The sequence below is a fragment of the Pipistrellus hanaki genome (assembly GCF_964339955.1).
Source record: "Pipistrellus hanaki genome assembly, chromosome: 9".
NCBI classification, from domain to species: Eukaryota; Metazoa; Chordata; class Mammalia; order Chiroptera; family Vespertilionidae; genus Pipistrellus; species Pipistrellus hanaki.
The window spans coordinates 80,316,036-80,337,777 of NC_140511.1; the positions used below are offsets into that span (position 1 = coordinate 80,316,036).

Below are 21,742 nucleotides of genomic sequence, written 5' to 3' on the forward strand. Positions count from 1 at the left end.
CCCCGCCCTCCGGACCGCCCCCCGCAGCCCCTCTCCCCGCGGCGGCCCCGCCCGGCTTCCCCCGGCGCGCGCACCGGCCTCGGGCTGGGCTGCGCGGCCCCGGCCTCCGTGCACGCGGCCCGGCGGCGGTTGCCATGGCTGCAGGCGGCGAGGGGCGCGCGGCCGACGCCCCGCCCCAGGCCCCGCCCCTCCTCAGGCCCCGCCCCCGGTCCGCCCCGCCCTCCCGCCACCTGCGCCGCCGCCACCGCCGCCGCCGCCGCCGCGGAGCGTGGTCCGGGCCTGGGGCGGGGGGTGTAGCCGGGCGGGAGGACCGAGGCGGGGCCGCGCCAGGCCCAGGCACAGGCCGCCGGGCCGCCCTCGCCACGCCCGCCGCCCGCCGCCCGCCGCCCGCCGCCCGAGATGCGGCGCTGAGGCCCAGCATGGCCGGCCCGGGCCCCACCTTCCCGCTGCACCGGCTCGTCTGGGCGAACCGGCACCGCGAGCTGGAGGCCGCGCTGCACAGCCGCCAGGTGAGCCCCGGCGCCGGGCCGGCGCCCAGAGCCCGGCCTCCATCCGAGGCCCGGCCCCGCCCGGCCCGCCGCCTCCCCGCCGCTGGGAGCCCGGGGACCGGCCCGCGCGCCGGAGCCTCCCGCCTCCCCGCTTCTCGCTGCACCAGCCCGACCTCCCGGCCGCCGGAGCCGGGCCGAGAGGAGCTCCCGCTCCCTGACAGCCCGGCCAGGCCCGCGCTGGGCCCAGCCCTGTCCCCGCAAAGCCCCGGGGAGGCGGGCCCTGCCCACCTGCCCTCGCCTTCCCTCAGGGCCAACGAGGGGCGCCCCCCGCCCCCGCCGCCGCCTCACTGCCCGGGCCTCCGCCTGCCCAGCCCGCGGTCTCTGCCGCCCCTCGCCCTCCGCGCCCCCGGCTGAGGGTCCGTCTCCCCCAGCACGACATCGAGCAGGAGGACCCGCGGGGCCGCACCCCCCTGGAGCTGGCCGTGTCCCTGGGGAACCTGGAGTCCGTGCGAGTCCTCCTCCGCCACAACGCCAACGTGGGCAGGGAGAGCTGCCGGGGCTGGGCAGGTACCGCAGGGAGGCCTCGGGCTGGCGGGTGACCGGACCGGAGGGTGGCCTCGGGCTGGCGGGTGACCGGACCGGGCCGCCCGGAGGGCACCCCTCAGCCCGCGGTGACCCCAGTCCTGCAGGAGGCGGTGAGCACGGGGGACCCGGAGCTGGTGCAGGTGGTGCTGCAGTACCGGGACTACCAGAGGGCCAGGCAGAGGCTGGCGGGCATCCCCGAGCTGCTCAACAAACTCCGCCAGGTACGGGGCACGGAGGGCGGCCAGTGCGAGGCCGGAGAGCCAAGGCCGGGGCCCACAGGCTGCGGGCGGTCCCCCTGGTCCCCGGGCCTGGCCCGGCCTCGGAAGGGCACCAGCCGGGCAGCATGCTTTCCCCACACTGCAGTGAAGTCCCCGCCCCCTCTCTTTATTTCTTTATCGATAGCTCTGATTATTATTTTTATTTCAATTCTTTATTGTTTAAAGTATTATATATGCCCCCCCCCATTGACCTCTCCCCGGCCCCTCCCACTCCCCACACTGCCCTCACCCCCAGCCCCTCTCTGGTGACCCAGCCCGGGGTCAGGGAGGAGAGGGGCCGCAGGGACAAGAGCGGGCCCGGAAGGAAAGCGCTCACCGGGGTGGAGGCTCTCCGCGGGCCAGGCGCCTCAGCGGCTCAGGCCGGGCTCCCGGCGACACCTCAGCGGCTCAGGCCCGGCTCCCGGTGGAGGCAGGCTCTGGGGAGGGAGGGTCTCACCAACAATACGGACGCGGCCTGCGCTTCTGGAGCACTGTCTGCCCTCTCCAAGCCCCGGGAGGGGGTGTGGAGAGCACATACCTCCTTCCCCCACCCCGGGGGCGGCCCAGAGCAGGTCCTTCCTTGGGCTCAGGCTGCAGATGAGGCTTCTGGGGTCCAGAACAGTCAGGCGCTCCCTGGGGGCCCCAGCACACGGCAGCCGGGTTGAGAAGGGCCCTCGGATCTTACAGTTTGATTGCTGAAGGCCTTTAGAGCACCCCTTGGCCCACCTTTCTCGGGGACAGGGCGGGGATAGTGATAGGGGCACACAGGGCCATGGCAATGCGTCCGGATGTCCCCAAGCTGAAGGGCTCGGTTCCCAGCACGGGGCTGCAGACCAGGAGCGGCCGGGCCGCTGGCCCAGCACCAGGCAGGGCCTGACCGGCGCTCCGCTCTGCCCAGGCCCCGGACTTCTACGTGGAGATGAAGTGGGAGTTCACCAGCTGGGGTGAGTGGGGGCTGCTCGGCGCCGAGGGGCCTGGGTGGGACCTCGGGGAAAGAACCCTGGTGACCTCTGTGCCCCCGCAGTGCCCCTCGTGTCCAAGATGTGCCCGAGCGACGTGTACCGGGTGTGGAAGCGGGGCGAGAGCCTGCGGGTGGACACCAGCCTGCTGGGCTTCGAGCACATGACCTGGCAGCGCGGCCGGAGGAGCTTCATCTTCAAGGGCCAGGGTGAGCTCCGGGACTCGCCACGGGCTCGGGGCTTCTGCTGGGGCTGTGGAGACCCGGCCGTCCTTGCTTCCCGCTCTCAGAGGTGGACACGGAGGTCTGGGGGCGGGCACCCAGGGCTGAGGCCGGGCATCGTGATGGGCCCCACCCACCGCCTCGGGCCTGGCACTGACGCGCTCCCCTCTCACCCCCGCCGGCTGGCAGAGGCCGGCGCCCTGGTGATGGAAGTGGACCATGACCGGCAGGTGGTCCACACGGAGACGCTGGGGCTGGCCCCGCCGGAGCCGGAGGTGCTGCTGGCCGCCATGCGGCCCAGTGAGGAGCACGTGGCCAGCCGCCTCACCTCGCCCATCGTCTCCACCCACCTGGACACCCGCAACGTGGCTTTTGAGAGGTCGGTTGGGGTCTGGCCGCATGGCAGGCCCAGCCCTCGAGGCTCCGGGTGCAGGTCTCTGGGAGGCTGAGCCACTTGCGGAGGCTGCTCAGATTGCGGGTGGGGGGGGTGTCAATGAAGGCCCAGTGCCCCCAGAAGACTGGCACCTCAGCATCCTGTGGCAACTTCCAGCCTGCACCTGTCTGTCCGTCCTGGCAGCTGGCTTCCTGGGGAAGAGATGAGGTCAGGGTGTCCCCAGTGTTTTGACTCCGAACCTCGCATATTTTCCCATCAAAACAAGGATTGGGGCTGTGGTCCAGGACAGCTGTTTGCACCAGAGTTGGCTCCTCGGGAGCAGCGCTGTGCCTGGGCCAGAGGCCTTTGTGGGCAGCCGAGGAACCTGACCTTCCGGCCAGCGTGTTTCTGTGCCAACATATGCCCCAGTTCCAGCAACAGACTTCAGAATCACCTAAAAGAAAAACCAAGCCGTTTCCCTGGGATGCAATTGTCATACACCATCCAGCTCATCTGTTTCAAGTGTACAGTTCAGTGGTTTCTAGTGCATTCACAGGTATGCACCATCACCACTGTTCACTTCCGGACATTTATCATCTCAGAAAGAAACCCTGTATCTTTCAATTCCCATCCCCTTATTCCCTCCCCCAGCGCTAAGCAACTACTGATCTTTATAGATTTGCCTATCCTGGGCATTTCCTATGATATGTTGCTTTTTCTTTTTTAAAAAAAAAATAAATAAAGCCACAACCGGTTTGGCTCAGTGGATAGAGCATCGGCCTGCGGACTGAAGGGTCCCGAGTTCGATTCCAGTCAAGGGCGTTTACCTTGGTTGCGGGCACATCCCCTGTGGGGGGTGTGCAGGAGGCAGCTGATTGATGTTTCTCTCTCATCGATGTTTCTAATTTTCTATCCCTCTCTCTTCCTCTCTGTAAAAAATCAATAAAATATATTTTAAAAAAAATAAAAAATAAAATAAATTTTATTGACTTCAGAGAGGAAGGGAAAGGGAGAGAGAGAAACATCAGTGATGAGAGAGAATCATCAATCAGCTGCCTCCTGCACACCCCACACTGGGGACCGAGCCCACAACCCTGGCATCTGCCCTTGATCGGAATTGAACCTGGGACCCTTCAGTCCGCAGGCTGACGCTCAAACCACCGAGCCAAACCAGCTAGGGTAGTATGTAGCCTTTTGTAACTGGCTTCTTTCCTGTAGCATAATGTCTTCAAGGTTCATCCCAGTTGTAGCATCAAGCTGCATCATCGCTTTTTATGGCTGCATAGGTTGTGTGAATATACCACGTTTTGTTTAGTCATTCGTCCATTGACATTCTGATTCTTTCTACCTTTTGCCTCTTATGAAAAATGCTGCTCTGAAGAGTAGTGCATAGATGTTTGTAGGGACATATGTTTTCATTTCTGTTGGGCACACATACCTAGGAGTAGAACCGCGGGGTCATGTGGTAACTGGATGTGTAACTAGGGAACTGCCAGGCTGTCTCCCAGAGGGACAAGCGTTTCCTGCTCCTGCCGGTGGTGCTGAGGGTGCTCAGTGCTCCGAGTCCTCACTTAACGCTCCCTTCTCACTTACTTGTTCTGGGTTGTGACATCCTATTGGGTGTGAAGCAGCATCTCGCTGTGGTTTGATTTGCATTCCCCTAAGGACGAGTGACGTTGAGCATCTTTTCATGTGCTTTTGGGCCATTTGTATTTCTTCTTTGGAGACCTGTCTCTTCAGATTCTTTGCACATTTAAAAAGTTGGGTTATCTTTTTATAATTTAGTTGTAAGAGTTCTTTTTATAAATTCTAGACATACTAGGTAAGTCCCTTATCAGATACATGATTTGCAAATATTTTCTCCTATCCTGTGGGTTCTGTTCACTTTAAAAAAATATATTTTTAATTGATTTTTTACAGAGAGGAAGGGAGAGGGATAGAGTCAGAAACATGGATGAGAGAAAAACATCGATCAGCTGCCTCCTGCACACCCCCTACTGGGGATGTGCCCGCAACCAAGGAACATGCCCTTGCCCGGAATCGAACCTGGTACCCTTGAGTCCGCAGGCCGATGCTCTATCCACTGAGCCAAACCGGTTAGGGCTCTTCTTTCTTAATGCAGTCATTTATAGTTAAGAATTTCCCTTTAAGCTCTACTTTAACTGTGTTCCATAAGTTTCGATATGTTGGGTTTTCATTTCCATTCATCTCAAAATATTTCCTGATTTTCCCTTTGATTTATTCTTTAATCCTTTGGTTATTTGGGAGTGTGTTGTTTGCTTTCCATATGTCTGTGAGTTTCCCAAATCTTTTGTCTGTCATTGAATTCTAGTTTCATTCCCCTGTGACGGGAGGACACACACTGTGGTGTCTGTCCTTTGCGTTTTATTGCGGCTTCTTTGATGGCCTAGCCCTAGCATCTGGTCTGTCCTGCAGGCCAGTCCCCGTGCATCCGGAAGCACGTCTGTTCTGCTGTTGGGTGGGGAGTTCGAAGGAAGCCGTGAAGTCTAGTTTGTGGTGGTGTTCAGATCGGCCGTTTCCTTGTTGACCTTCTGCCCTGTTCTCCCCATCATTGAAAGGGAGATATCGAAGTCTCCAGCTGTTATTGTTGAATGAGATATACTTTCACTTCCAACTTTTTATCATGGAAAATTTCAAACATTTATGAAAGAAGAGAGAATAGTATTATATTCAACAAAATAGTGTGATAGTCAACAAATTAAACGTTTGTTGAACATTTTGCCCGTCTTGTCGAATCTATCCTTCCTCACCTTTTCTCTTTTTCCCTGGACCATTTGGAAGTGCATCCCAGATGGCATGTCATTCCAGCAGTAAACGCTTGTGCACGTGACTCTAAGCCGCGAGGATGCTTTTAACCCAGCCCAGCCCCGTTATCACCCCGGACGGAGTTAGCAGCAGTGCCTCAGCGCGTTCCGGTCCCCGGGCCTTGTCCCCAGTCCCAGCCGCCCGGGCGTCCCCCTCCAGCCCCGCACGGTTTGCAGTGAGAAGCTGATTGGGGGGAGCCAGGAAGGGAAGGCTTCGGCCAGGGCAGGGGGTGCCGGCCTCAGGGACTCCTGTCTGTCTGTTTCAGGAACAAATGCGGCATCTGGGGCTGGCGCTCTGAGAAGATGGAAACCGTCAGCGGCTACGAGGCTAAGGCAGGCGAGGCTGGTGGTGGGGGCCGGGGGAGGACAGGGCCCAGGGCCTCCTCGCCCAGCCCTGGAGGCAGAGGCAGAGGAGCCGGGGCTGGGAGCCCTGTGCGGCCCGGGCCTCACTGGGGCCCGCCCAGCGCCTCCTGACACGGAGGGATCCCTGAGGCCCGGGCACCCCCAGGGCACTGAGATGAAAGCAGACATGTTCCTGTCACTGTGACGTCCCAGGGTTTAGACCCGCCCTCCCTCCGCTGTGGGACAGGATTGGGTCCAGGGGACAGGATTGGGTCCCGGGCTGGTGAGGCTGAGTGTGGGGACAGGCCCTGAGCCCCCAGTTCCCCCGTCACCCCCTGCTCCCTAGGTGTACAGTGCCGTCAACGTGGAGCTGGTGACGCGCACACGCACGGAGCACCTCTCCGACCAGGACAAGTGCAGGAGCAAAGGTAAACCCAGGTGCGCCTGCCGCTGCCCAGCCCACCCTGTGGGGGGCCACCCGGGTCCGGGGGGGTCACCCCACTCCCGTCTGCTCTGTCTTCCACTTGACAGGAGGCTCCCAGGGTGGATGGGGGTGGGGGGCAGTGGCCTAAGGTCCCTTCACGGCTCCCGCGTCTCCTCAGGGGGGAAGACTCCGTTCCAGTCCTTCCTCGGGATGGCCCAGCAGCACTCCTCCCACAACGGGGTGAGCCGGGCTGGGGGTGGGGCTGGGGGGCCCGGGCCGGGCCAGCAGGTGCCGTCCTGAGCGCTAAGCGGGGTCCTGGGGCCCCAGGTTCCTGTGCAGCAGGCAGCCAGCCCCACCAACCCCACAGCCATTTCCCCCGACGAGTACTTTGACCCCAACTTCAGCCTGGAGTCACGGAACATCGGCCGCCCCATCGAGATGTCCAGCAAAGTGCAGAGGTGAGGCCCGGGACGAGGTGGGACTCCCTCCAGTGACAGGGACCTGCCTGGCCCCTGAGCTCTCAGACTCCGCCACACACACCACACACACACACACACACACACACACACACACTGTCTTCCTCTCGCAGAGTCCGGCCTCTCGGACAGAGGTCACACGTGGGCACTGGGAGGGTCTGATGAGCCGTGACATGAGCTTACGATGGGCCCAGCACTGTCCCAGGAACCTCTCTCAGCCGCCCAGCGCACTGAGCCCGGCACCCTGGCCTGTGGCTGTGCTGGCCAGCTGTGGGTGAGGAGCGGTCAGGCCTGTAGATGGAAGCCGGCAGCCCAGCTCAGACGGAAGCTGGCAGCCCCGCCTTGCCCTCACGTTGCTGCGTTGAGCTGGCACAAACTGCCATCGGCTCCAGCCTGGGCCCGGGCCACAGGACCAGAAGGTCACAAGCTCCTGGGGAGGCAGGCGGGGGCAGCGGAGGGAGAAGAGGGCGCCCAGGCAGGCAGAGGCCGGCAGAAGCCAGGCAGAGGCAGGGGTCCGGAGTGGGTGGCCCCTGGGAGAGGGGCCAACAGAGGTTCCTTGACCCACGTCCCGCGGTTGGCCGGCAGATTCAAGGCGACGCTGTGGCTAAGCGAGGAGCACCCGCTGTCCCTGGGGGACCAGGTGACCCCCATCATCGACCTGATGGCCATCAGCAATGCGCACTTCGCCAAGCTGCGGGACTTCATCACCCTGCGCCTGCCCCCGGGCTTCCCGGTCAAGATCGGTGAGAGGGTGGGGGGGGGACCCCAGGGAGGCCTCGGGCCGCTCCGGGGGTGGGGGGACGTGGCCCCAGGGGCCAGGCACCGGGGGGCGTATAGTAAGGCGACCAGACGTCCCACTTTTGGCAAGACAGTCCTGTTTTTTTTGGGTTTTTTTAAAAATATTTTTATTGATTTTTTACAGAGAGGAAGAGAGAGTTAGAAACATCGATGAGAGAGAATCATCGATCAGTTGCCTCCTGCACACCCCCCACTGGGGATGTGCCTGCAACCAAGGTACATGCCCTTGACCGGAATCGAACCCGGGACCTTTCAGTCCGCAGGCTCTATCCACTGAGCCACACCGGTTTCAGCGGGACAGTCCTGATTTCTAACAATTTGTCCCGCGTCCCACGGTGTTTTAAAAAGTCCCGATTTTTGGACTTTTTAAAAATGCCGCAGGACAAATGGTTAAAAATCGGACGTCCGGTCACCGAGCGTATGGCCAGGCGGCTCAGGCTCGGCCTTCTCCCCGCAGAGATCCCCCTCTTCCACGTGCTCAACGCCCGCATCACCTTCGGCAACCTGTGCGGCTGTGACGAGCCCCTGAGCTCGGTGTGGGTGCCCGGCTCCGCCGTGCCCGCCTCAGGTACGGCCGTGCCCGCCGCGGTACCGCTGTGGGGGCGGGGCCTTGCTGGCGTGGGAGCCGGGGCTGAGCGTGGCCCCTGCCCCCAGGGAGCCCTTTCCCGTGCGAAGTGGACCCCTCGGTGTTCGAGGTGCCCGCGGGCTACAGCGTGCTGGGCGCGGCGCGCAGCGAGCCCCTGCGGGACGAGGACGACGACCTGCTGCAGTTCGCCATCCAGCAGAGCCTGCCGCGGGCGGGCGCCGGGGCCGAGCAGGTGCGGGCGGGCGCCGGGGCCGAGCAGGTGCGGGCGGGCGCCGGGGCCGAGCAGGTGCGGGCGGGCGCCGGGGCCGAGCAGGTGCGGGCGGGCGGGCGCGGGGCCGAGCAGGTGCGGGCGGGCGGGCGCCGGGGCCGAGCAGGTGCGGGCGGGCGCCGGGCCGAGCAGGTGCGGGCGGGCGGGGGCGCCGGGGTCGAGCAGGTGCGGGCGGGCGCCGGGCCGAGCAGGTGCGGGCGGGCGGGTGGGGCAGGGGATGGGCAGGGGGGCGGGCAGGGCAGGGTGTGGGCAGGGGATGGGCAGGGGGCGGGCAGGGCAGGGTGTGGGCAGGGGGCTGGCGGGCAGGGTGTGGGCAGGGGGGCGGGCGGGGCAGGGTGTGGGCAGGGGGTGGCAGAGGTGAAGTGCCGGGCTCTGGCCGCTGCAGGTGACTGTCTGGGAAGCCCTGACCAACACCAGGCCTGGCACCCGCCCGCCCCCCCAAGCCATGGCCTACGAGGAGCAGCTTCAGCTGGAGCGGTGAGTCCTCCCGGACCTCCTAGCCCACGTCTCAGCCCTGCCCCCCTCAGGGCCACCGGGTCCCTGGTGGGCGGGGGTGGGAGCAGGCAGGTGCTTGTCCCAGGATCGCCTTCCCTCAGCGTCCCTCCCGGCACCGGAGGCGCCTGTGGGATGGCTCTGACCCCAGGACCCAGCCACCCTGTCCTGTCCGTGTCCCCCAAAGCCCCGTCCAGCCCTGAGCCTGTCCTGTCCGTGCCCCCCAAAGCCCCGTCCAGCCCTGGGCCTCCCCGGCCGCGGCTCACCTGCCCGCTCTCCCTCTCGCCTCCCCGAAGGGCCCTCCAGGAAAGCCTGCACCCGTCCACGGAGCCCCGGGGCCCGGGGGCCCCTCGCAGCGCGCCCCCGGCCCCCGCCGCCCCCAGCTTCGAGGAGCAGCTGCGCCTGGCCCTGGAGCTGTCCTCCCGGGAGCAGGAGGAGCGGGAGCGGCGGGGGCAGCAGGAGGAGGAGGACCTGCAGCGCATCCTGCGGCTGTCGCTCACGGAACACTGAGCCGGACTGCGGCCCGGGGGGCTGTCCAGGCCCCCCCCCTGCTTTTGTAACTTATTTATTTATAAACGGCCTGCCGCTGAGGCCGGGGCCTGGAGCCCCGGGGATGGGCTGCCTTGGAGACAAGATGGAAATAAAGAATCTTCAGCGGCTGCGTGCTCTGCTCCGTTGGGTGGAAGCCGAGGGGAGACACTGGGTGATGGCGTCACACCTGGGTTCAACCTTAGCCACGCCCCCTCAGCCTCTGAGCCTCAGAGGAGACCGCGGCTCCCCCAGGGCTGCCGGGAGGGGGAGAGGAGCCGGGAGGGGGGAGGATCCGGGAGGGGGGGAGCCGGGAGGGGGGAGGAGCCGGGAGGGGGGGGAAGGAGCGGGGGGGGGGGGGAGGAGCCTGGAGGGGGGGGAGCCGGGAGGGGGGGGAGCTGGGAGGGGGGGAGCCGGGAGGGGGGGAGGAGCCGGGAGGGGGGAGGAGCCGGGAGGGGGGAAGGAGGGGGGGGGAGGGAGGAGCCGGGAGGGGGGAGGAGCGGGGGGGGGGGAGAGGGAGCCGGGAGGGGGGAAGGAGCGGGGGGGGGGGGGGGGGGAGAGGAGCCGGGAGGGGGGAAGGAGCGGGGGGGGGGAGGAGCCGGGAGGGGGGAAGGAGCGGGGGGGGGGGAAGGAGCGGGGGGGGGGAGCCGGGAGGGGGGGAGCCGGGGGGGAAGGGGGGGGAGGAACCGGGAGGGGGGAGCCGGGAGGGGGGAGGAACCGGGAGGGGGGAGGAGCCGGGAGGGGGGAAGGAGCCAGCACGTGTCTAGTTGGTGCTTCACAAAAACCAATTCCCGGAGCCTGTGCACCTCCCAGACCCAGGTGCTCCGGCCCCGGTCTGGCTTCCCGGGGCCCACCCTGCGCCTGCCAGGAGGGGGACACGGAGCCCTCAGACCCTCACAGCCAGAGCCCTGCACCCGCCGGCTCCAGCTGACCGCCCGGCCATGGAAGTCCCCCCCCGCCCCCCCCCTCCAGGCGGCCCTCCCCCTCCCCCGCGTGTCTCCGGGCCCACGCAGAGGCGGAGCAGAGGGTCCGCAGCCGGAGGGAGGTTTGGGGTGCCCCGCCCTGTCTGGTCCTCTAAGCCTGTGCTCCCCGTTCCGCCTTCCCCGGACCCACCTTCGCTCACAGGACTTTGAGGCCGAAGCAGAGTCCAGCGGCCCGGCTGGGCGGGGCGGGGGCCGGGGCGGGGCGGGGGGGGGACCGCGGGGCGGGGGGCCGGGGCCGGGGGCCGGGGGCCGGGGCCGGGGGCCGGGGCCGGGGCCGGGGCCGGGGGCCGGGCTGGGTGCGTCCTGGGAGGAGGACCAGACCTCCGTCCTCCCGCCCGGCCTCCTCACCTGCGCCGCCCGGCTCCTCCTCTAACGCGCTCCGGAGGCGGGACCGGCCGGCGGGAGGCCGAGGGCGGGGCGGGCGGCCCGCGGAGCCGGCTGCGCAGCGGCTGGACGCGCTGGCCCTTTAAGGGCCGCCCCCGAGGAGGTGCCAGGCCCGGGCGGCGCCGGCTCCTTCCTGGTCCCGCCGGGCAGCGCCGTCCGTGCGCCGGGAGGTCTGTGCGGCGCCGCCAGGTGCGCCCCGACCCCATGGCCCTGGTCACCGTCAGCCGCTCGCCCCCGGCCAGCGGCTGCTCCACGCCGGTGGGGCCGCCGGTGAGTCCGGCTTCGCTGGTCCCGCCCCCGGAGCTGGCTGCCCGCCGGGCCGGAGCGTCCTGCCGCGGGCAGCCTCCCTCCCAGGCTGAGGGGCGGGAGGGGCGGGAGGGGCGGGGGGGCCCAGGGCTCAGCTGCAGGTGGGGGGGGGGGTGGCAGGGCTCAGCTGCGGGGGGGGGGCCCAGGGCTCAGCTGCGGGGGGGGGGGGGGGGGGGGGTGGTGGACCAAACTCCAGCACTCCACCCGCCCTCACCCTGCTGCTGCCCTACCTGGCCCCGGGCTGGACCCCCGGTGCCTCCGGTGGTGCAGACTGGGATGGGGAGTACCTGGCACCTTTTCTGGTTCCCCCTGGGGGGGAATTGCCCCCCCCCCCCCCCGCACGCCCTAACCCTGCCCGGGGTCTGCTGGTTCCCCCTGGGGGGGAATCCCCGCACACACCTAACCCTGCCCGGGTCGCTGCTTTCCCAGCAGGACCAGGCCTCCAGGCGGAGAAGCCGGCTCCAGCGAAGGTGAGCACTGCCCCGCACAGACCTCCGCCGGAGCGCAGGGAGCGGATGCTGACGGAGCACCTGGGCTGATGGGCACCGGCTCTGCGGGCAGTGCTGCCCATGGGCGTGGCTGGCTCGCGCCCCGACCTGGCTGCCTTTGCCTTCATTTCTCCCCCGATCGTTTGGGGCCCTTCACCCGTTAGGCCAGACCTTGGCTCTAGGGCAAGACGGGCCTGCAGGGCCTGAGACTCCCGGTCCCCGTCCAGCGTCCAGGCCCTGTGAGCCAGGCGGGCGGGAAGAAAAAGGAGCAATGCTCCGAGGGTGGTGGCCCGTCGCCGGGGCCCACGCTGGAAACTCACATTCCCAGGCCTCCACACTGCACACCTGCTGGCGATGCCGATGGGGCCCAACACCTGTTTTATTTATTTAGATATATTTCATTGATTTTTCACACCGAGGAGGGAGAGGGATAGAGAGTCAGAAACATCGATGAGAGAGAAACGTCTATCAGCTGCCTCCTGCACACCCCCCACCGGGGATGTGCCCGCAGCCAAGGTACATGCCCCTGACCGGAATCGAACCCGGGACCCTTCAGTCCGCAGGCCGACGCTCTATCCTCTGAGCCAAACCCATCAGGGCTCCACTCCTGTTTTGAGGGCCCTCCGGGGGGTTCTGAGGGGCCTCTGTCCTGAGAGGGACAACTGGCCAGCACGTTTCCCCGCCCCTCCAGGCAGAGCTTCGCGGTGCTGCACGGGGCTGTGCTGGGGCTGCAGGACGGAGGGGACGGTGGGGAAGCCGCTGAGCCCAGCCCTCGGCCCTCGGAGGAGCCCTCGGGGGAAGAGCAGCTCGGCGGGGACCAGACGGACAACGGGCATGGGCCCCAGAGCGCCCAGAAGCAGGAGCAGAGTCAGCACCTCCGCCTCATGGTGGAGCTGCTGAGGCCGCAGGACGACATCCGCCTGGTGAGGGCCCTCTGGGGGGACCGTCCTCCCTGGAGCCGGTGTGTGTCTGGGGAGCAGTGGGGGGAGGGCAGGGGGCACCGCTGGGCGGTTTGTCAGGGAGAGGCCCTGTCTCCAGGTGCCTGAGGGCTGGGAGAGGACCGGGGTCTGTTCTGCAGGGGCCTGTAGGGCCGTTAGACCCAAGCGCTGGGGCCGCACCAGGATGGGTTTCTGGGCAAACACAGCAAGGCCTGCCCAACAGTGCGAGCCGCCCGGAGGACGGGCTCAGGGAGCCATGAGCGCTCACAGGAGCCGGTGTGCTGGCGCCTCGGGGGCGGACACAGGTGGGAGTGCGAGGCCTGGGGGCCCTCTCACTGCAGCCAGAGGGGAAGGGAGGCGGTCGGTCTTCCGTCGAGCTGAGTTCACTCCACGGGGACCATCTCTTATGGTGAGATCGCGTCTTTCCTATCGCGTTTCTTTGGTGAGAAACGTTTCTTGGGTGAAATGGTGGTAATGGCAAGCGAAAGGGTTTGTTTGAAACCTCCTTCCCAGGCAGAACTAAAACACGGGCAATCTCTGTCGGGTTCATTCTCCCCTTCTCCCCACACGTGCACCCTTTAAGGAAAACCTTTTAAAACGTTTTATTGACCATAACATTCAAAAGTTGGAACCCCTGGAACGTGCCCGCGGATTGCTGTCTGGGGAGAAGGGGGCGGGGTGGGGAGCAGGTCTGCCCGAGGCCCGGGTGTGCGTCCCGGGGAGGGGGCAGGGTCCGCAGGGCCATGCTGACCTTGGCATCTGTCTCCCCACCCCCACCCCCAGGCAGCCCAGCTGGAGGCAGCGCGGCCCCCCCGGCTCCGCTACCTGCTGGTCGTCTCCACAAGAGACCGCGCGAGCCAGGACGAGACGGTCCTCCTGGGAGTGGACTTCCCGGACAGCAGGTGGGAGCGGGGAGAGGAAGTGGGGGGCCGGGAAGTGGGGTGCTGGGGAACAACGGCCTCCCCTCTCTCCCGCCAGCTCCCACAGCTGCACCCTGGGCCTGGTCTTGCCTCTCTGGAGTGACACCCAGGTGTACCTCGACGGAGATGGGTGAGAGAGGGCACCTGAGGGCGGGGAGGGGAGCGGAGAGGCGGAGGGTGTGGTGCAGATGACGGGGGAGCTGCTGCGGACCCAGGCCGAGTGTCTGAGGCCCGGCCTACTCTCAGCCCGACCTCAGATTTACTGTGTGGTCCTGGGCAGGTCACCTAACTGCTCTGGGCCTCAGCTGCCCCAGATCTGGCAGAAGGGGCTTATTTTGAAGCTCAAAGGCGTACATAGTGTGAGGACCCGCCTCATGAGGTGGCCGGTGGGTGCGCCTCTCAGGGGCTCTGTCCCAGGCCCGGAGCGGGGTTCCACCCTCCCTGCTCTCCCTCAGGGGCTTCAGTGTGACGTCTGGCGGGCAGAGTCGAATCTTCAAGCCCATCTCCATCCAGACCATGTGGTAAGAGCGGGTGGTCCGGCTCAGCGGGCCCCTCCTCAGAGACGGCTGCGGGGTGCCGGCCGGGGAGGCGCGGAGGACAGTGCGGCCCAGCCTCTCTCTGCCCCAGGGCCACGCTCCAGGTGCTGCACCAGGCGTGTGAGGCGGCTCTGGGCAGCGGTCTGGTGCCAGGGGGCAGTGCCCTCACCTGGGCCAGCCACTACCAGGACAGACTGAGCTCTGACCAGAGCTGTCTCAACGAGTGGATGGCCATGGCTGACCTGGAGTCTCTGCGGCCTCCCAGCGCGGAGCCTGGCAGGTCGGTCCAGGGAAGGCAGGAAATGGGGGGCGGGGGGAGGTGGGGCGGTGCCATGGCAAAGCAGGGAAAGGGCCCCTGGACGGACTGGCGGGCTCGGCTCTCAGGTCCTCGGAACAGGAGCAGATGGAGCAGGCCATCCGGGCCGAGCTGTGGAAGGTGTTGGACACCAGTGACCTGGACAGCGTCACTTCCAAAGAGGTGGGCAGGGTGCGGGGCCGGGAGGAAGCCCGGCTCGGAGGGGGTGGAGGAGCCCTCCGGCTGGGAGCCAGCTTTCCTCCCCTCGGAGTCTTCCCGCCCAGCTTTCCCCGTCCCCGGCCAGCCCGGGCGCCTGGCCTCAGCTCTCCCGCCCGGATGGACGGTCTGTCCCCAGAGGCCCCGGGCGGGGGGGGCGGGGGGGCTCAGGGACCTGTCCCGTCCTTCCGCCCGCAGATCCGCCAGGCCCTGGAGCTGCGCCTGGGGCACCCCCTCCAGCAGTACCGCGACTTCATCGACAACCAGATGCTGCTGCTCATGGCGCAGCGGGACCGGGCCTCCCGCATCTTCCCCCACCTCTACCTGGTGAGCCCGGGCGGGCGGAGGCTGGCAGCGGGGACCGCGGCCGGTGCCGTGCGGGGGGAATGGCGCTTCTCTCCCTGTCTGCCCACAGGGCTCGGAGTGGAACGCGGCGAACCTGGAAGAGCTGCAGAGGAACAGGTAGGGTTGGAGCCCCCCAGACTGCCCGTAGCCTGTCACCCCCCCTGCCTGGCCTCCCCTCAGGGGCCGCCTGGCCAGAAGCCCCCGGACTCCCCTCGGCAGCTGCTAACCCAGCTTCCAGCCCCGAGCCCGGGCCGGGCCCCTCGGCACGGTCTTGGGCGGAACAGAACGCCCCCATGCTGGCTGGCCGGGGCTCCCGGCCCCCTCTCCGCCCTCCCCACACTGTGAGGGGATGGAGGTGCCCCTCTCCCGGGGGACCGGCTGCTGGCTCCCGTGGGTTCCTATCATTTGCCCACCAGTTAGGGCCCTTCACCAGCTGCTGCAGACCCTCCGGTCGCAGCTCCGCTCAGCGGCTGCTCTCAGACTGGCTTCTGAGAGTAACGGAGGCCCAGGTTGCAGGCAGCCCCGCGGCTGCCGGACTAGAGGGGACCCAGGCCCAGGGGGTGCCCTGATGGCTCGGGGCTGCCGGCCTCACCTCTCCCATCGTGCCTGTGCCGCCCCACCTGGCTCAGAGCCGAGAACTAGACAGGAACGCCCGGCCCGCCAGGTCCCCCGGCCGGTGGTGACCTGAGCCCCCGGCCAGGCAGCTGCCCGCCCCCCGCAGGGTCAGCCACATCCTGAACATGGCCCGGGAGATCGACAACTTCTACCCCGAGCGCTTCACCTACCACAACGTGCGCCTCTGGGACGAGGAGTCCGCCCAGCTGCTGCCGCACTGGAAGGAGACCCACGGCTTCGTGGAGGCTGCTCGGTCTGTGTCCGGCCCTCCTCCCGCTGCTTCTCCCCCGTGTCCGGCCCCCCGCCCACCGGCCCTCCTCCCGCTGCTTCTCCCCCGTGTCCGGCCCCCCGCCCACCGGCCCTCCTCCCGCTGCTTCTCCCCCGTGTCCGGCCCCCCGCCCACCGGCCCTCCTCCCGCTGCTTCTCCCCCGTGTCCGGCCCCCCGCCCACCGGCCCTCCTCCCGCTGCTTCTCCCCCGTGTCCGGCCCCCCGCCCACCGGCCCTCCTCCCGCTGCTTCTCCCCCGTGTCCGGCCCCCCGGACACCGGCCCTCCTCCCGCTGCTTCCTCCCCCGTGCAGCCTCCTCCCCCGTGGCCTCCCCCGTACCCGGGCGACTTCCTCCCCCGTGTGCTCCCCCGTGTGCTCCCCCGTGTGCTCCCCCGTGTCCTCCCCCGTGTCCTCCCCCGTGTCCTCCCCCGTGTGCTCCCCCGTGTCCTCCCCCGTGTGCTCCCCCGTGTCCTCCCCCGTGTGCTCCCCCGTGTCCTCCCCCGTGTCCTCCCCCGTGTCCTCCCCCGTGTCCTCCCCCGTGTCCTCCCCCGTGTGCTCCCCCGTGTGCTCCCCCGTGTCCTCCCCCGTGTGCTCCCCCGTGTGCTCCCCCGTGTGCTCCCCCGTGTCCTCCCCTGTGTCCTCCCCCGTGTGCTCCCCCGTGTGCTCCCCCGTGTGCTCCCCCGTGTGCTCCCCCGTGTGCTCCCCCGTGTGCTCCCCCGTGTCCTCCCCCGTGTGCTCCCCCGTGTGCTCCCCCGTGTGCTCCCCCGTGTGCTCCCCCGTGTGCTCCCCCGTGTCCTCCCCCGTGTGCTCCCCCGTGTGCTCCCCCGTGTGCTCCCCCGTGTCCTCCCCCGTGTCCTCCCCCGTGTGCTCCCCCGTGTGCTCCCCCGTGTCCTCCCCCGTGTGCTCCCCCGTGTGCTCCCCCGTGTGCTCCCCCGTGTCCTCCCCCGTGTGCTCCCCCGTGTCCTCCCCCGTGTGCTCCCCCGTGTGCTCCCCCGTGTCCTCCCCCGTGTGCTCCCCCGTGTGCTCCCCCGTGTCCTCCCCCGTGTCCTCCCCCGTGTGCTCCCCCGTGTGCTCCCCCGTGTGCTCCCCCGTGTCCTCCCCCGTGTGCTCCCCCGTGTGCTCCCCCGTGTCCTCCCCCGTGTGCTCCCCCGTGTGCTCCCCCGTGTCCTCCCCCGTGTGCTCCCCCGTGTGCTCCCCCGTGTCCTCCCCCGTGTCCTCCCCCGTGTGCTCCCCCGTGTCCTCCCCCGTGTGCTCCCCCGTGTGCTCCCCCGTGTGCTCCCCCGTGTCCTCCCCCGTGTCCTCCCCCGTGTCCTCCCCCGTGTCCTCCCCCGTGTCCTCCCCCGTGTCCTCCCCCGTGTGCTCCCCCGTGTGCTCCCCCGTGTGCTCCCCCGTGTCCTCCCCCGTGTCCTCCCCCGTGTCCTCCCCCGTGTGCTCCCCCGTGTGCTCCCCCGTGTGCTCCCCCGTGTGCTCCCCCGTGTCCTCCCCCGTGTGCTCCCCCGTGTGCTCCCCCGTGTGCTCCCCCGTGTCCTCCCCCGTGTCCTCCCCCGTGTCCTCCCCCGTGTGCTCCCCCGTGTGCTCCCCCGTGTGCTCCCCCGTGTCCTCCCCCGTGTGCTCCCCCGTGTGCTCCCCCGTGTCCTCCCCCGTGTGCTCCCCCGTGTGCTCCCCCGTGTGCTCCCCCGTGTCCTCCCCCGTGTCCTCCCCCGTGCCTGGGCGGCTTCCTCCCTTGTGCCCTGCCTACCCACCCCCATACGGCAGGGCCCTCACAGCGAGGGGCCGGGACGGGGCTCACCGGTCCTGCCTCCACAGAGCGCAGGGCACCCGGGTGCTCGTCCACTGCAAGATGGGCGTCAGCCGCTCGGCGGCCACGGTGGTGGCGTACGCCATGAAGCAGTACGGCTGGGGCCTGGAGCAGGCTCTGCGCCACGTGCAGGAGCTCCGGCCCATCGCCCGCCCCAACCCGGGCTTCCTGCGCCAGCTGCAGACCTACCAGGGCATCCTGACGGCCAGGTACGGCGCGGGGGGCGGGGGGCGGGGAGCGGGATGGCTGCCGGCCACTCCGAGCTGACCGGGGCCATCTCCTCGCAGCCGGCAGAGCCACGTCTGGGAGCAGAAAGCGGGCGGGGTCTCCCCGGAGGAGGCCCTGGCCCCTGAGGTCTCTGCGCCGTTCCCACTGTTCCCGCCGGAACCGGGGGGCAGTGGGGAGGTGCTGGCCACGGGGCTGGAGGAGAGCCAGCCGTCTCCGAGGGAAGAGCCCGGACCACGGCCCCGCATCAACCTCCGCGGGGTCATGCGGTCCATCAGCCTCCTGGAGCCGCCCTCGGAGCTGGAGAGCGCCCCCCGGGCCGGGGACCTGCCGGAGGTGAGGCTGGGCTGGGACCAGGAGGAGGGGCAGGTGACGGGAGGATGGAGAGGGACCAGGATCGATGCTCCACCTTCAGCCCCGAGCAAGGGGGCCTGAGCATGGGGACCTGGGCGGTTCTCTCTGGTCCCTCAGAGCGGAGAGGAGGCTAATGAGGGCAGCTGAGGCTGCCTCCATGGGGCGGGAGAGCCGTCGTGGGACCAGGGCATCCAGGGGCTCCGGGGAGTGAGCCCGGCGGGAGGCTGCAGGCGGCTCTCCGCCTGGCGAAAGGATTTGCTTCCTAAGGGGCAGGGCGGCCCAGCTGTGCGGTCAGCCTCCTCCCCAGGCCAGGGGCTAGACCACTGGCTGCTGGCCCTCGAGGGGGGTAGATGAGATGATCTTGGCAGCCCTTCCCAAATCTGAGAGGCAACATATCAAAGGAGGAGATGCAGAGGGTTACAGCACTGAGGCGAGCAAAGTCCTGGCTGGCTCAGGGAAGGAGGGCTCATCTCAGAGAGAGGGGGCGTTTGGGGAGAGCCTCCCGGAGGAGGAGGCGCTGGTGTGGAAGGATGGGGAAGAAGGAATGGCGGGTGGGTGGGTGTGGGCGGTCCTTAAGGCAGGCTGTCCTCACCCCACACCCAGCTCAGGGCCTGGCACCTGCAATGTGTTTCACAAATGACTGTCTAGAGGCAGAGGGGGCACCTGGCTGGGTAGCTCAGTTAGTTAGAGCCTTGTCCCAACACGCCAAGGTTGTGGGTTCAGTCCCTGGCCAGGACACATACAAGTATCAACTAATGCGCCCTAGCCGGTGTGGCTCAGTGGATAGAGCATCAGCCTGCAGACTAAAGGGTTTTGGATTCGATTCCGGTCAAGGGCACATGCCAGGATTTAGGGCTCTGTCCCCAGCGGGGATGTGCAGGAGGCAGCCATTTAATGATTCTATCTCATCATTGATCTCCCTCTCCCTTCCTCTCTGAAATCAGCAAAGAAATATTTTTTTTTAAAAAATCAACTAATGAGCAGAAACCGGTTTGGCTCAGTGGATAGAACGTCGGCCTGCGGACTGAAAGGTCCCAGGTTCGATTCCGGTCAGAGGCATGTACCTTGGTTGCAGGCACATACCCAGAGGGGGTGTGCAGGAGGCAGCTGATCAATGATTCTCTCTCATCGATGTTTCTAACTCTCTGTCCCTCTCTCTTCCTCTCTGTAAAAAAATCAGTAAAATATATATTTTTAAAAACCAACTAATGAATGCATAAATAAGTGGAACAACAAATCTCTCTCTCTCTCTCAAATAAAAAAAGGCAGAGGGGGCGAGATGAGGAAGTAGGGGCCTCGATGACATGGCAGGTGCAGAGAAGCTGAGGGGGGCTTCTGGGGCCAGAAAGCTTAGCCAGGTGAGGGCTGAGGAGCAAGGGCAGTAGGGCTTCGAGGGGTCTTCCCTCCTAGGAAAATGTGACTCATGAGCAGCTCGGTTTTTTAGTATTCAGTCAACAAACATTCGGCACCCAGCCTTTTCCGGGCTCTGTGCTCTGTGACTCTTTTTCCTTATCCTTTCCCCCTCCCAGGTGTTCTCTTCAAGCGAAACCTCAGACGAAGACCCTCCGCAGCCCGTTCTTCAGGTCTCTGAGACCAAGGGAGGCAGGCGGCTCTGCAAGGGGTCTTGGCCTGCCCTGAAGTCCCGCCAGTCTGTGGTTGCTCTCAACAGCGCCGCCCTGGTGGCCAGCCGGAGCCGGGCCTTCCAGGAGCAGGAGCAAAAGCAGGAGCAGGAGCCGGGTCCCAGGGAGGCTGGCGCTTCCTCCACACCCAGGCTCAGGAGGGTGGTGAGGCAGGCCAGCGTGGACAGCAGCGGGGAGGAGGGCGAGGCCTGAGCCTCACAGTGCCTGCGCCCTCTTAGACACTAGCAGACACCTGCACACAGCTCCTGGGATGGGCACGCCTCACTCCGGGCAGCTTGTCTGCACTCCTTAGCTCCGCCCAGGGGGTCCAGGCCCCTTCACTACAGCCTCAGCCTCTTCAGCCTTAAGTCTCAGACCCATGTCCACGGTCAAGGGCTCAGCGCTTGCTCTGCCATGGGGGATAGAGTAGAGAGAATGGAGGTGCTTTGGGGGCGTTCTCACCCACTGCCTGAAACACGTGCAGCTGTGGAATAAAACAGTCCCCAGGCTCCCTCCTCTCCCTCCCTCACCCACTCCGTCTGCCTCATCTCTGCCCCCTTCCTCCCGGGGCCTCTGGCCAGAGAGCCAGTGGCCGCCAGGGGCCTAGAGTAACCTCAGGCCTCAGGCCCCAGGCCCGGGGAGCCTGAGGAGCAGAGAGCTGGGCGCTCTGGTGGGGCCGGCAGGTTGGCCTCCCTCACACACCTTACAGCCATCTGCGGTTTTTGCTGCTGCCCCTTCCAACCCCTCCCCCAACACCCACCTCCCTGCCATGGTTCGGCCCTGGGACACAGGGCACCAGGCCAAAGGGAGTCCTCTTTTGTCCTGCATAGCCTCTGGCCAGCTTCCCAGTCTTCGTAGACTCTGACTTTGTACTTAGAAATAAAAAAGACATTTTCATATTATTTTTGATTTTATGATGAAGCCATCTACTGTCAGCCCCATGCTTCTGTGGTCCCACAAGGAGTCTGGCCTCTTTTTACTCCTCCAGCCTCCCCACCATTCCCGGGTGTCCTGAGAGGTGCCTGTGGGGTGGGGTGGGAGGGAGAATGGGAAAGGAGGGAGGCCAGTGTGGTCTCCCGTCTCCTAGGGCAGGGCCTGGGTAATGCCAGCTGCCCACGCCCCCTCGGGGGGCCCTGCCCACGCCCCTGGGGGGGCCGGCGGGGAACAAGCCTGCATTGGGCCGGGGGAGCTTGCTCTGCTGGGACAGCTGGAGGGAGTTACTCAGGAGGAGGTGGAGGCAGCCAACACCTGCCCGGACAGGACCGAGCCTGCTCCGAACCTTGAGGCTCCTTTTGGACACCTGATGCTAGTTCTTGGGCACACGTTGGGTCCTAACCACCTTTTTCTGCCGCGTAAAGAGAGTCTGGTCTCCCTGCCAGCCTCGTTGGGCCTCCCCTCAGCCTCGGGGCTCCTTCTGCTTAGGTGCAGTGTTCGAGAGGAGGAGTGGCTCCATCGTTGTCACTGGAAGCCCCTCTTCCCAAGGTCACACCCTCGGCCTGTGCCACACTGCTCTGGTTGGGGTGGGTAGGTGGGTGGTTATTCCCTCAAAGCAAGCCTCAGGTAGAGCTGGCACCAAATGTTTTCATTGGTTTGAGACCTGATGCCCAGTTTTGTTTTGGTTTTTTAAATATTTTTTTTTATTGATTTCAGAGAGGAAGGGTAAGGGAGAGAGAGATAGAAACGTCAATGATGGGAATTACTGATCAGCTGCCTCGTGCACGCCCCCTACTGGCAACGGAGCCTGCAACCTGGGCTGTAGGTGCTTGCTCTGTTGGGACAGCTGAAGGGAGTTACTCATGAGGAAGTGGAGGCTGGAATCAAACCCGGGACCC

At 66.3% G+C, this 21,742-nt stretch overlaps 2 protein-coding genes across 3 annotated transcripts; both read left to right on the plus strand.

Moving 5' to 3' along the window:
* Window positions 1-276: 276 nt before the first annotated feature.
* Window positions 277-9,857, plus strand: ANKRD13D (ankyrin repeat domain 13D). Its single transcript, XM_084895086.1, has 15 exons — window positions 277-509; window positions 920-1,055; window positions 1,170-1,294; window positions 2,229-2,274; window positions 2,355-2,498; window positions 2,700-2,889; window positions 5,975-6,041; window positions 6,397-6,478; window positions 6,653-6,714; window positions 6,802-6,932; window positions 7,536-7,693; window positions 8,206-8,316; window positions 8,403-8,566; window positions 8,988-9,079; window positions 9,391-9,857. The coding sequence occupies exons 1-15, from the start codon at window positions 420-422 to the stop codon at window positions 9,602-9,604; spliced, it is 1,812 nt and encodes a 603-aa protein (XP_084751212.1). The 5' UTR covers window positions 277-419; the 3' UTR covers window positions 9,605-9,857.
* Window positions 9,858-10,973: 1,116 nt separating this feature from the next.
* SSH3 (slingshot protein phosphatase 3) lies at window positions 10,974-20,923 on the plus strand. 2 transcript variants are annotated; one of them, XM_084893546.1, is made up of 14 exons: window positions 10,974-11,259; window positions 11,728-11,765; window positions 12,475-12,706; window positions 13,505-13,623; window positions 13,700-13,771; window positions 14,097-14,162; window positions 14,269-14,457; window positions 14,562-14,655; window positions 14,887-15,015; window positions 15,104-15,150; window positions 15,755-15,901; window positions 17,721-17,921; window positions 18,000-18,273; window positions 19,821-20,923. In XM_084893546.1, the coding sequence occupies exons 1-14, from the start codon at window positions 11,194-11,196 to the stop codon at window positions 20,121-20,123; spliced, it is 1,977 nt and encodes a 658-aa protein (XP_084749672.1). In that variant the 5' UTR covers window positions 10,974-11,193; the 3' UTR covers window positions 20,124-20,923. The 2 variants fall into 2 exon arrangements, with proteins under 2 accessions (XP_084749672.1, XP_084749671.1); XM_084893545.1 differs by having other exon boundaries at window positions 11,725-11,765; window positions 19,821-20,922.
* The last annotated feature ends 819 nt before the right edge of the window (window positions 20,924-21,742 follow it).